General features: G+C 63.4%; 1 protein-coding gene and 1 pseudogene across 3 annotated transcripts; both read left to right on the forward strand.

Annotated features, from left to right (window-relative positions):
* Positions 1-2,163: 2,163 nt before the first annotated feature.
* SEPTIN5 (septin 5) lies at positions 2,164-11,108 on the forward strand. Of its 2 annotated transcripts, none has more exons than XM_035269858.3 (12): positions 2,164-2,329; positions 2,485-6,654; positions 7,413-7,509; positions 7,617-7,703; positions 7,927-8,050; positions 8,133-8,267; positions 8,362-8,479; positions 8,581-8,682; positions 9,455-9,551; positions 9,637-9,772; positions 10,039-10,141; positions 10,221-11,108. In XM_035269858.3, exons 2-12 carry the CDS (start codon positions 6,574-6,576, stop codon positions 10,275-10,277), a joined length of 1,137 nt encoding a protein of 378 aa, XP_035125749.1. In that variant the 5' UTR covers positions 2,164-2,329; positions 2,485-6,573; the 3' UTR covers positions 10,278-11,108. The 2 variants fall into 2 exon arrangements, with proteins under 2 accessions (XP_035125749.1, XP_035125703.1); XM_035269812.3 differs by having other exon boundaries at positions 2,485-2,495.
* Positions 10,931-12,513, forward strand: LOC118142869 (uncharacterized; annotated as a pseudogene). Its single transcript, XR_004732677.3, has one exon. The product of XR_004732677.3 is annotated as an uncharacterized LOC118142869 (transcript).
* The last annotated feature ends 923 nt before the right edge of the window (positions 12,514-13,436 follow it).

Raw genomic sequence — 13,436 nt, forward strand, 5'->3', positions numbered from 1 at the left:
AAAAAGATGTTTATGCGGTATTCCTCATCCTTCTTGTCTTCTATCTCCAGATTTGTTTTAAAACCTGTTACTCCTGTACGTGTCCACCTCCCACCCTTTGTCTGAGCTATGCCCTTGACCTGCTGTGCACTTGCCCCAAGGCCAAGTTCAAACCCCCTAACCCAAGGCTGCCCAGAGCTGCCCTCCCACCTGATCCATGGGGAGGGGCCCTGAGCTGGTCCCTTTCACAGGCTCGCAGGCCGCGAGCCCCGCCCTGGGCAGGGCTTCTGTCTCTCCTCCTCTGTCTCCGAGAGCACAGGCTTGCAGGGGTCAGCACGTGCCGAACAGCCATCATCATTTTCCAATTCTTTCCAAAAAGTCCTGTCTGTGCCCAGAAGTCCTACTTGGTCCTTTCAGTGCCCCCCCCCCCACATACATACATTTCTTTTTTCTTTTGTTAATGAGACAAAGTCTCATTCTGTTGCCCAGGCTGGAGTGCAGAGGCATGATCTCAGCTCACTGCATCCTCTGCCTCCCAGGTTCAAGAGATTCTCCAGCCTCAGCCTCCCAAGTATCTGGGATTACAGGCATATGCCACCATGCCCAGCTAATTTTTTGTATTTTTAGTAGAGACTGGATTTCACTGTGTTAGCCACGATGGTCTTGATCTCCTGACCTCGACACACATTTCTTTATTGAAATTCCAAATTCTCCAAAGCTCAGAAACATAAAGATTTTCAAAACTCAGTGGCAACACTGGACCGGAACAAATGTGCCATGATTTACATCATTTCTTCCAGTTCACCTGAATACTCATATGTTTTGCTCCAAAAATATAAATGGGTCTGATTATGAGAAGCAGCCCCAGATTCCAAAGAGGTGCGACATAATGTGTGATGTTTATATATATATATATATAAAAGCCAGTGGTTAGAGTTCTAGGCCTGGAGGAGGGTCATGGTCGAGGGGGCTCAGGATACAGAATGTGGCAAAGCAAGGACTGTGGAACAAAGACTCCGCCTATGTGATTTTATCACTTACTGAGCAAAAAGCTCTGTACTGGGTGCTGGTGATTTAGAGATGGAAAGGCCCTAGCGACACCCCCCGCCACCCAGGGAGCCCATGGGCCAGTGAAGGGACCAAGGGGCACAGGAGGGGTGGAGAGCAGAGGTGGGTTCCCTGGCTGTGGAGGTACTGCCCATAAGGGGTACAGGAGACATCTCCATCCAAGGGGGCCCTCGCCTGGGGAGGTGGTGATCCCAAGCCTGACAGTCCCAAAGCCTTCAGAGGTGAGCCTGGAAACACTTAGGGGAGATCCAGGCAGAGGACACCTGGGAATGACTAGAGAAACCTGCCCTCAGCCACTGAGTCTGGTCGACTCGCTGAAGACTCGGGCCTGAACTTCCTCCTCTGTAAATGGGGTGCAGGCTCTGGCCCTACCTTCATCGTGCTCCTCAGTCCCCTACAAGCCTTCCCTGCAGGCCACAGGCCTTTGAACAATGGTCTGGCCTCTCTTTTCCTGGGCTGTAAAATGGGATTATTTGTGAAGAGAAGTGAGCTGAGATGGGCAGGACTGGCTCTGACCGTCTCACCTCAGCTCTGTGCCCCCTTCTCTGCTGACCCATAGACTGTGGGGATGCTCCAGGCAGACTCGATCCCACCCTGCTGCCTGCCAGGTGCGCCTACTGGCAAAGCAGGTTTGCGCAGCACCCTGCGGTCAACAGGGGCGGGGCTGGGCACTGGCCAGCCTCGCCAAGACCATCCCTGCCTAGGCCAGCGCCTCGGAGTCCACCGCGATCTCGGCGGGGCGAGGCGGAGCGTGCAGGGTCTGACCCAGAAACCCAGGGCAGCTTTAGAGGAGGGCCACCGGACGCATGGTCCGAGGCCCGGCGTGGACCCGGGTCCCAGCGAGGGCGGAGGGAGCGCAGGGCCGGGCCTGGGCTGGGGCACCCGGGAGGTGGCGCGGAGGAGGCCGCCGGGAACAGCAGTGCAGGGCTGGGGCGGCGCAGGTCTGGCCGGGTGAACCTGGTAGCTTTCGGGGCTGCGGGAGACGAGGGCGTAGCCCCGAAGCCGCGGGCGCGGGTCCATGGGGGGGGGGCCTGGGTACCCGCCCCCCCCCGGGCCGCGCCGGGTCGCGCGTGGGCGCGGCGGGCGCCGATTGGCTGCCGGGCGCGCGGGCGGGGCGGGCGGCGGCGGCGGCGGCGGCGCGGAGGGGCCGCTCACCCCGCAGCCCGGCCTCGGCCTCTGCCGCTTGTCGCCGCGCCCCGCCCGCGCGCCCGCCCCGCACGTCCCCCGCCGGCGGCCACCATGAGCACAGGCCTGCGGTACAAAAGCAAACTGGCGACCCCAGGTGAGCCCGGCGCCCGCCCGCGTGCCCGCGCGCGCCTTTGTCCCCGCCGTCCGCGCGCCTCTCACCGTGTCTCTCCGTCTCTCCCCCGCCCTCCGGCTCGGACCCGCTCGGACCCGGACCCGGACCCGGACTCGACCCCGACCCCGACCCCGCAGAGGACAAGCAGGTACGTGCGCGCCGCCGTTCCCCAGCCGTGAGACCCGGCCGGCTGTCACCCATTGTGGCACCAGCGCCGCGGGCTCCCAGACGCGACCCCGCCCCCGCCGGCCGTCACCGGGCCCTGTCGCGATCACCGATTGTTAGCTGGGCAGTGCCGCCGCGCCTGGGGCTGAAGATGGGAAGAGTGGAGCCCCTGGTCCCCTGACCCGCACAGGAGGGACCTTGCCCCCCTCTCCAGGATGGGGGGATGGGCCGGAGTATCCCCCTCCCCCAGGGCCAGCACCAGCACCTCCTGCTGACCTGGCCTGTAGGTCATGGGCTGGGGGTCCTGGGTGAGGCCACGGTTTTGGCAGGCCACGCTGGGGGAGGGGACTCAGCCTCCAGCAGCCAGCACAGTCCCTGAGCACCCCCACAGTGGCGGGCCTCTGGTCACACCTGCCTCCGCTGCACCTTCATGCCCCTCTCCCTCCCCAAACATAAATTCAAGTATTCTGGTCTGCGGCAGGGCCTCTTCCCCAGATTAGGAACCCCCAAGGCCTGGTCTGAGTCATTCTGTGTGCCCAGAATGGGTCCTGGAACCCAGTGGGTTCAAATAGGGTTGTGGCTTTCCAAAAGAGTTGGCCTGGGCCCCGCCCTCCAGGAAAGCAGGACTGGACAGGAGGCTGGCCCAGGTACCCGTGTGAAAACCCAGCCCAGCTCAGGGTTAAACAATGCTGTGAGACCCCTGGAGCGGGGTGGGAGCTGGTAACCAGGTGGGCTGGAGGGTCTGGGGAAGCTTTTTGGTGGCCTCTCTGTCATGAGTTCAGCCATCTTTGGAGGAGAAAAGAGCCCAATCCTGGCACCAGCATGGCATTGGCAGCCCCCATCAGGGATGGAGTTTCTTAGGAGCCATGGATGCTGAGTGGGACTCCAGAGTCCTGGCCCAGGGTGCAGCGGGTAGGGCAGGAGGGCTGGGCAGGGGGTGCTGGGAGCTGGGGAGTCACTGACTGATCCGTGCCAGTCTCCTAGAAGGGACACACCCCACCCAGAAGTATCTGAGGCTCTCTGGGAGGGGCTCCTTGGGGAGCTAGGCTGGGAGCTGCCTCCCATCACAGCAGGTCAGACAAAGCCTGAGATGCAGGGACACATGTGCCAGGCTATTGTTTGAGGGAGATGGAAGGAGCTGAGGCTGGGAGACCCTGGAGGCTTCGCCTCCGCCTGCAGGTGTCCCCAGCTTGACCCAAGGGCACTCTGAGACCCTGGGCTACAGCCCCTGTTTTACAGTGCATTCGGGTTCTCTTGCCCATTGCTACAGGGTGGGGACCCCCTCCTGCTGAGGTGCCCATCCTCTGAGGTCAGCTGGAAGTCCACTGCACCCCATCCCAGGCCTCCAAGCCCAGAGGAAGAAGGCACTGTGCGGCCAAGGGAGGGAGCCCCAGAGCAGGAGCCGGGCCAGGTGTTTGGGGCTGCCAGTGGGTCTAGGGGAGCTGGAAGCACAAGGCAGCTTCCCTGCTACCACCGTTGTCATTTAGCCTCAGCCTGTCCAAGCATCATTTTTGCTCTTTGAAAGGGGGCTGTAGAGGCACTGGGGGAGCTCCGTCACCGATCTGTGTCCCCACCTCCTCACAGGCAGCACTGGGACTGTCTTGGCTCCAGCTGCTGCTCCCAGAGCTGACTCGGGTGATTCTAAGAATGGAAGTGCCTGAGAGGCTCAGGCATCGGGAGGAGGTGGGTGCAGCTGTGTCATATGGCTCGGGAAGCCCTGGGAGTATCTTTTTTTTTTTTTTTTTTTTTTTTTTTTTTTTTTTGAGACGGAGTTTCGCTTTTGCTACCCAGGCTGGAGTGCAATGGCGCGATCTCGGCTCACCGCAATCTCCGCCTCCTGGGTTCAGGCAATTCTCCTGCCTCAGCCTCCCGAACAGCTGGGATTACAGGCACGCACCACCGTGCCCAGCTAACCTGGGAGTATCTTTTGTGACTTGGGGACCAGAGACAGGGAGTGGCAGGTAGAGCCCCTTCCTGGAGGCTCCCCTAGGGAATCTACAGGCCCTGACTGGGCCCCAGTGGGTGGCAGGGCAGGCAGGTTGAACTCTGAGAGTGAGATTCTTGCCCTCCTGACCTGGGCCTCCCCAGAGGCTGTGCCTTACCAATGGGGAAAATGAGGCAGGCGGTCTGAGAGCCACACACTGTTAAACATCTCCTAGCCTGAGGCCTAGGGGCAGGGCTGTCTGTCTTCCTGGAGATACCCTGAGCCTGAGATGCCAGCCTGTCTGGGTGGGTGCTGGGCTTCAAGGTGTGGACCCTCAGGTGGAAGCTGGGTGGGACTCAGCCCAGAGGCTTCCTGCAGGTCAGGGCCACGGAGGATTGGGGCCAGTGAGAAGGCATTCTGGCAGCAAGGACTGAGGGATGCGCTGGGATAGCTGGGGGGCCTGTAGCCAGCCCCTTTCCCTGGGATGAAAGGCTCTCCTGTTCCCAGCTGTGGGCCTACCCCTCCTCCCCAGGTGCCAGCGGCTTCCAGGCCCACAGCCAGACAGGGCCTGGACGAGGAATGGAGGAGGTCCCTCAGCCAAGAGAGCCTAAGGGAGAACTGATGGGGGGTAGCAGGTTGGGGTTTGGGGCCTCCAGCTTCTAATATTCTAATATACAGGGGCTTGGCCTCTCCAGTCCTACCCTCGAACCTTTCCAAGCCTCATGTCTTCCATTGTTGGGCTGACCTGTTAGGATTCTACTGGGGTCCTGGAGGTGGGGAAGTGGGTGGCCCACAGAGGAGGGCTCAGGGGACCCCCACAGTCCCTGGAGTGGCCACACAGGAGGGAGGCCCAGCTGGCAGGAGCTCCCAGTCCCTCTAATCCTGTGGGTCAGAGCTGGTGAGGAAGCTCAGAGGGCAAGGGAGTGTCCACTGAAGCAAGTGGGAGATGGGCGCCATCCCACCCCCATCCATCTCTGAGGGCAGGTCCACTTGAGGGCTGCAGGGTGTGGCATGGGTGGCCGCCTTTTTTCAGCAGGCTGGTGGGGGCTTCCCTTCTGGCAGCCTGCATCCTTTCCTCCCCTTCCAACCACCTTAAGCCTTCTGGTGGGGAGGGGGTGGGCCAGGCTGGACCTCACAAGAGAGGTGGGTTCTGCCCTCCTCCGGTTCCCTGAATGTCTTGGGGCACCACATTGGGAAGAGTCCCCCAAACACACATGCACACACCCACCCACATCCGCGCGCACACGCACATATCCAGTGCACACACGCGTGCACACACGCACGCATACACGTACACGAACCCATAGGGAGGTACACGCACAAACGCGCGCACTCACAATCACGCACGCACCGAAGAGGTCAGCCTCAAGCAGGGCTGGGGAGGTGAGGGGTGCAGGGCGCGGCGTGTCAGTGGGCAACTGGGGCGTCGTGACGCCGCCGGGAGGTTTTCGAGCTAGTTTGCGAGAAGACTGCGGGCGCTGAACGGGGCGGGTTCCCGCGCGGTTGCGCGTGGGTCCCGGGAGCGGCCTCCGGCGCCCTCTGGCGGGCGGAAGCCGCGCAGCACCTCTGGGGGGCGGGACGCGCGGCCGCCACCTACTCCCCGCCCCGACCCGCGTGCAGGACCCGGTCGTCCCCTCCTACTGTCCCGGAGCCCGGACTGAGGCCTCCGGGGCGCGGCGGGGCTCCCGGTCCACGAGAGCCACTGCCCGTCCGCGCCTCGGCTCAGCCCTGCCCTCCGCAGCCGCTTTCGGGTGGCTCCGCCCGCGGCCCAATTTCCAGGCGACCGTTTCCCGGAGACGGCGGGCGGGGCCGTCTCTGCCGCCCCCCGCCGCGCGTTCCGCGGGCGCCCGCGACGCCCCGCCTCTGGCTTGGGTGCGGGAGCGGGGCCTGGCCGGGCTGCGACGCCGCCACAGCTCGGGGCCAGTCCACCAAGTCAGGGGGATGGCTCGGGCGGCCGCTGGGGTCGACGGCCCCCCCGGTGGGCGACGTGCCCTGTGCAGGCCTCACGTCCCGCGTCCACAAAACGGGGAGGAGAACGCAGCCTAAAGCAGAGCCGAGCCAAGGTACCTCGCCGTCGCCGGGCTCTGGCGGGCTGACCAGGCCTGGGGTGCGAGCGCGGGCCCACGGGGTCGCCGCGATGGACTCGCTGGCAGCGCCCCAGGATCGCCTGGTGGAGCAGCTGCTGTCACCGCGGACCCAGGCCCAGAGGCGGCTCAAGGTGCGTGTGTGGAGAGGGCGGAACGTGGGTCTGTGACCCCGTGGGCTCCGGGACGCGGCAGGGGCCGGCAAGGGCTCCCCGTCCACGCGCGCCACTGCCTGCTAGAGCCTTGGCTCAGCCCTGCCCTCCGCAGAGGCCTCAGGGGTCCACGGCCCCAGGGTGGGCGACGTAGCCTGTCCAGGGTCCCCAAAACGGGGCAGAGAATGCGGCCGTGGGACCCCTCCAGGGGCCCCAAGGGTCTGCGGGGGCTGGGCGCGCGGGCTCGGCGCCGCCGTCTATAAATAGGCGCTGCTCAGCCGCCGCCCCCGCCGCCGCCTTCGCGGCTGGATCCGGGCCAGGCGGGGCCTCCCGCCCCTTGGCACTCTCCGGAGGGTGAGTGTCAAGGCCCTGAGCTTCTCCAGCTTGTGGAGGGCCTTGAGTGTGTCCCAGGGGTCCCCAGCCTGCTGCCCTCTGAGCAAGGAGGGAGGACACCGCCTGTGCCTGTGGCAGCGACATCTCCCCCAGGACAAACAGTCTGCATCCCCGCACAGCCCTCCCTGAGGTTGGGGCAGGGGTGTTTTCTCTTGCCACCCCCTCGCCTGTCTTCTTACCTCCAGGACTTTGCCTACGGGCCCTCCCCTCATTTTTGCCAACAAAATACCCCTCCCTGGGAATTGTACCTCTGCTGTCTCTTCATCCTGCATTTGGTAAGAGACAGGGTATTGGGCTTCCTGGAGAAAACTTTGTGTCCCTAACCTGCCCTACCCTGCTGCCCCCAGGACATTGACAAGCAGTACGTGGGCTTCGCCACACTGCCCAACCAGGTGCACCGAAAGTCGGTGAAGAAGGGGTTTGACTTCACGCTCATGGTGGCTGGTGAGTGGGCCGGACTCCTCAGGGGAGTGGCTGGGGTCCCTAGCCAGCCAAGCTCTGTCGCTGGAACCCCAGACCTAACCCAACTCCTTCTCTGTACCTGTGTGCAGGTGAGTCGGGCCTGGGGAAGTCCACACTGGTCCACAGCCTCTTCCTGACCGACTTGTACAAGGACCGGAAACTGCTCAGTGCAGAGGGTAAGTGGCCTCCAGGAGGTCCTGGCACTGATCCCCAGCCCCCTGCCATGGAACCCCTCCAAGGGCTCCCCCTTCGAGGTCCAGCTCCCACTGTTCTGTTTCACAGTGTGGGTGCCCCGAGGGTAGGGCTGAGGCACCAAGATGGACAAGGGCAAGGGTCCTGGCTGCCAAAGGTGAAGGGCTGAGGGTTGGAAAGGCCCCTCCAGTGGCCCCTTCCCCATAGAGCGCATCAGCCAGACGGTGGAGATTCTAAAACACACAGTGGACATTGAAGAGAAAGGAGTCAAGCTGAAGCTCACGATCGTGGACACGCCGGGATTCGGGGACGCCGTCAACAATACCGAGTGGTGAGCGAGGCCTGCTGAGAAAGGCCCTGCCTAGGCAGCCACAACACTCCAGGCCTGGCCTCACGCTCCTCCTTGCCCACAGCTGGAAGCCCATCACCGACTATGTGGACCAGCAGTTTGAGCAGTACTTCCGCGACGAGAGTGGCCTCAACCGAAAGAACATCCAAGACAACCGAGTGCACTGCTGCCTGTACTTCATCTCCCCCTTCGGGCATGGGTGCGTGGCTGTCCTGGGGCCAGACGTGGGAGTGCACCCCCTACGATATGTCCCCCTGGCTGTGCCCATGCCCACCCCTGGCTGGTCTCTGCAGGCTGCGGCCGGTGGATGTGGGTTTCATGAAGGCATTGCATGAGAAGGTCAACATCGTCCCTCTCATCGCCAAAGCTGACTGTCTCGTCCCCAGTGAGATCCGGAAGCTGAAGGAACGGGTGAGCCTGCTGCCACACAGGGGCCTGGCCATGACCCTGGGGCGGAGAGTACCAGGGGGACTTGGCCAGCCTCAAATCTGACAGCCATTACCCCGTCACAGATCCGGGAGGAGATTGACAAGTTCGGGATCCATGTATACCAGTTCCCTGAGTGTGACTCAGATGAGGATGAGGACTTCAAGCAGCAGGACCGGGAACTGAAGGTGAACATGCAGACTGCTGGGGGAAGGGGGACGGAGGTGGTGAGGGGCAGGACCAGAGGACCTGTCTCCTTCACACCCGGCCTACTGGAGGAGGGCCAGGTCAGCCTGGTTGGGGCAAGAATCATTTGTCCTACGAGTATAGGACCTGTACTACATCCAGGGCTACAGGGTAAAGGTCATCATGTCTTTGCCTGATTGGGGTGGGTCATGTGGGCCCCACGTGGTGCTTGGCAGGTATGGAGCACTTGCTCAAATCCTGAAGTGCAGCAGTGGGCCAGGACCCCAGCCCTGACCATCTTCTCATGGGTCACCACCAGAGGAAGGGCCTGGTCTAGTGGCACACCCTGGCTCCCAGATTTCTGAGCTCCAGGGTTGGTGGCTTTGAGTGCCCCAGCATCTAGAGTGGTGGTGATAATGGAGACCATGCCAGGGGCAGGTGGCCACCAGGGCAAGGACATCAGCATGGGGAGACATAGCCTCAGCCCTGGGGAGGGAAGGGGCAGCTGGAGCTGATGATCTTGATGAGGGAGGTACCGAACATGCCTGGTTGGGCCATAGTCTGGTAAGGCCCTGGAATGTGAGCCGCATGGGCTCTGGCTCCAGCTAGATCAGCAGAGGCCAGAAAGGGGCAATGCCAGGATCTCTTTGAAGAGAGGTCGTTGATGGTGATGCTGGAGGGGTGCCCCAGGAGCTGAGGGCCCATGCCCCTTTCCCATCACTCACCCTGCAATTACGCTGACCTGGTGTGAGCCCTTTCCCCTCCTCCCTTCAGGAGAGTGCTCCCTTCGCTGTTATAGGCAGCAACACGGTGGTGGAGGCCAAGGGGCAGCGGGTCCGGGGCCGACTGTACCCTTGGGGGATCGTGGAGGGTGAGTGGAGTCTTGGGATACCAGGTCTGGGGTGGGAAGGCTGTCCTAGGCCGGCACCCGCCCACTGCCCACTCCCACCCTGCAGTGGAGAACCAGGCGCACTGCGACTTTGTGAAGCTGCGCAACATGCTCATCCGCACGCATATGCACGACCTCAAGGACGTGACGTGCGACGTGCACTACGAGAACTACCGCGCGCACTGCATCCAGCAGATGACCAGGTACGCGCCACCGCCGCGAGCCAGACCCCGCCCCGAGCAGGCCCAGCCCCTCTGGCCCCGCCCATGTCTTCCTAACTGAGAGCAGGTCCTGCCAGCCCACTCAGACTTGAACCTCGCTACATCCCCCAGATCGGCCTCCCTAGAGCCAGTCAAAGGCCGTGAGGGCTCGGGAGGGCAGGGTCTCAGCAGTGGCCGGGATGGGCCAGGCATAGCCAGCCCACGTTGAGCCTCCCAGCAGCGTCGCCCCGCCCATCCCTCCCCCGCAGCAAACTGACCCAGGACAGCCGCATGGAGAGCCCCATCCCGATCCTGCCGCTGCCCACCCCGGATGCAGAGACCGAGAAGCTCATCAGGATGAAGGATGAGGAGGTGTGTGGGGCGGCGGGGGCGGGCGGCAGGGATGCACCTCTGCGGTGCTGCTCACCCGCCCTGTTGTCTCCGCCCACAGCTGAGGCGCATGCAGGAGATGCTGCAGAGGATGAAGCAGCAGATGCAGGACCAGTGAGACTCGCCGCGGACACACCGTCCGTCTCCGGGACGCCCTCCCACCCCTGGACCCTAGACCGGCCTGTTCCCGACCCGGAGACGTGGGGCCACAGCCCCCAGCTGACCCTAATTTATTTTCAGCACCACCCCCTCCCAGGCCATTCGTATCTGCTTCCAAGGGGCCTGGACCGTAGCCCTCTCCCAGCTGGCCCTCTCTGGCCTTGGGGGGTCTGGAGCGAAGTTGGGCAGGACTTCAGAGATCCGCCTCTCTTGCTCTTCCCTCGTCTCGTGAAGTCACAGCGCCCAAACTGCAGGCCCTGCTCTGGCAGGCAGGCAAACCGAGGCAGAAGAGGGAAACTGATTCCCAGGGTCCAGGGTCTGCTCTCTGCCCCAGAGCTGCAGAACAGACTTGGAAGCCCTCCTTTGCCAGCTCCCGCGGGTCTCCCAGCAAGTGCTGAGATCCCATTTTCCGTCAAGGCGGGCAGGGTCTATTAGCCTCTTATCCCAAGGTTGGGCTGAATCAAATGGGAGCCCTCCAGACATAAAGAGGTCAGAGGCTGCGAGAAGGGCGGGCGTGACCGCCTACACCCTTTCTCTGCAGCCGGGCCCTACCTGGCGGGCCTCAGGGGCACTGGGCTGGGAGCCACCTCCTGGCAACTCTCGGTGCCGTCCCCTGCCCTCGCCCGAGGCCTCTTCTCCCCAGCACCACAGTCGTGTGCCGGGATCCCGAGCCTCGGCCTCCCCGTCTTCCCACCCGCATGATCCCTTCCCGCCATACGATGCTCCGTTTTGTTCCGTTGTGAATGCCGCATCCTGTCCTGGTGACAGGAGAACAATATTGGTGAACGTCGCAGTAGGTGTCCGAGTGCTCCGTGTGCCCCTGAAAGCGGGTGGGAGCGGAAACCCGGGCGGCCTTGGCCTCCTACGATAGCGCGCTATCTGCCGCTGCTGCGCGCGTACGCGCAGCCTCTGGGCTATTTCTGGTCCGGCCGCAGCACTGTGGTGGGTGCGGGCGTGCCGGGACCCGGCGGGGGCGGGGCGGCCATATGGGTCGGCTCTCCCGCCTACGCCTCCCGCTCCAGAGCAAGCCGGGCCGCCGTCCTCTCGCCATGGGCTCCGGTGAGTCTGGAGTCCGGTTGGGCCCTCGGCTGCTCCCTAGGCCGATCCGGGTTGAGAGGCTCTCTGATCCTTTGGCTGCAGCAGGGAGAGACTTGGGTCAGACTTAGAGGGGATTTCCAGCCAGCGTACGGGGTGGTCAGGGTGGAGAGGCTGGCGGGCTACCGGGACGCCGGGCATCAGGGGGCTCGATGGAGCCGGCCGGCGCTCTGGGCGCCCCGCCGACCGCCCGGTTCACTGCGGCCTTCCGTTGCAGGGCCGCGCGGGGCGCTGAGCTTACTGCTCTTGCTGCTGGCGCCGCCGAGCCGCCCGGCCGCAGGTTGCCCCGCGCCCTGTAGCTGCGCGGGGACGCTAGTGGACTGCGGGCGCCGCGGGCTGACTTGGGCCTCGCTGCCGACTGCCTTCCCTGTCGACACAACCGAGCTGGTGCTGACCGGCAACAATCTGACGGCGCTGCCGCCGGGGCTGCTGGACGCGCTGCCCGCGCTGCGCGCCGCACACCTGGGCGCCAACCCCTGGCGCTGCGACTGCCACCTGGTTCCGCTGCGCGCCTGGCTGGCCGGCCGCCCCGAGCGTGCCCCCTACCGCGACCTGCGTTGCGTGGCGCCCCCAGCTCTGCGCGGCCGCCTGCTGCCCTACCTGGCAGAAGACGAGCTGCGTGCCGCTTGCGCTCCCGGCTCGCTCTGCTGGGGGGCGCTGGCGGCGCAGCTCGCGCTGCTGGGCCTGGGGCTGCTGCACGCGCTGCTGCTGCTGCTGCTCCTGTGCCGTCTGCGGAGGCTGCGCATCCGCGCCCGCGCCGCACCCCGGCTATCGCTGACCGCCCCGCTGGTGGACGAGTCGGCCGGAACCGGCGCGTCCTGAGGAGAGACCCGGCGCTGAGCAACGCAGGCCTGCAAACTCGACAGGACCCTGCCCAAGACGCCCTCACGCCAACCTGGACCCGCCTCGGCCTCCTCCGCTGCCCAATCTCTCAGACTCGCCCCACCTGCAGGCCCAGACCCACGTGGGGCAGAACTCCTGCCCATTTTACCCCGATGGAGGCGAACCCTCCAGCCTTGGGAGGACCGTGGGGCACAAGGCGGTCCAGACCCTGGTCTTTCCTCCAAACTCTGGTGCTGAATAAATCCTTCTGATCTGGCCTTCTCTGTCCGACTGACCTGGAAATTCCCCTTGCCAAACTCAGGAAAAGGCCTTCAAGGGGACACAAACACATCCTCATAGGCCCCTTCTCAGGTCAAGGGCAGACAGTCGTCAGTGGGTGAACTTTCCCCTTCCAGACACACTCCCAAGAGGCCACGTGGGAAGGCATGAGAGACATGCTAGGTGACAACGCTTGGGGGACAGCGAGGACGCTGTGGGGGCAGCGAGGACGCTATGGGGATGTCCACACAAAAACCATGCAGCAAAGCCTTTTGCTACACGTGCGCGCGCGCGCGCGCACGCACACGCACACAGGCACCCATCCCTTTAAACCACAGGCTTGGTGTGCTTGCCCAGACACACCTGTGTCAGAGACCTAGGACCTACAGCCCCCAACACACATCAGCCACCCCACATTAACCCAAGGCATCACCAGCCAGCCAGGACGACTTGGGAGGCCAAGTGGAGGTGGACAGTGACCACAGGGCAAAGGCCTTCGGTGGATACCATCCGACGTGAAGAGCCATGGGGCCCGCTGTGTCCACACACACACACAGGGGACACATATCTGTGCACCACCACCCCTATTCCTACACACCCATCCCTGGGACTCTAGGAGATGAGACCCCTCCTTCCAAACCAGGCCCTCCCTGAAGACCCAGAGATGGCCCAGGAGTCCCCATGCCCGAGTGACCCATTGCTTAGATCCACGAAAAAGAAAAGGAGCTTTGTATCTGAGGAATATGACTCCCTTTAGTCATCAGGCCCAGAGAGGCACTGGAATGAGACAGCAGTCACATCTCACTCCCACTTGAGCTAAAGACCTCGTGAAGCCACTTGCTCTGTGGGTTCCACGCTGACGCCAGTCGACATAAAAAGCCACATGCTGGACCCCGTAACTCTTACCCTGTCGTGCAACACT

Source organism: Callithrix jacchus, chromosome 1, assembly GCF_049354715.1.
Source record: "Callithrix jacchus isolate 240 chromosome 1, calJac240_pri, whole genome shotgun sequence".
Classification (NCBI taxonomy): domain Eukaryota; kingdom Metazoa; phylum Chordata; class Mammalia; order Primates; family Cebidae; genus Callithrix; species Callithrix jacchus.

Coding starts and splice junctions, on each gene's coding strand:
- SEPTIN5 (XM_035269858.3), top strand. CDS start 6,574: ATGGACTCGCTGGCAGCGCCCCAGGATCGCCTGGTGGAGCAGCTGCTG. Junction 6,655..7,412: donor AGGCCCAGAGGCGGCTCAAG/GTGCGTGTGTGG, acceptor TGCTGCCCCCAG/GACATTGACAAGCAGTACGT. Junction 8,683..9,454: donor AGCAGGACCGGGAACTGAAG/GTGAACATGCAG, acceptor TCCTCCCTTCAG/GAGAGTGCTCCCTTCGCTGT.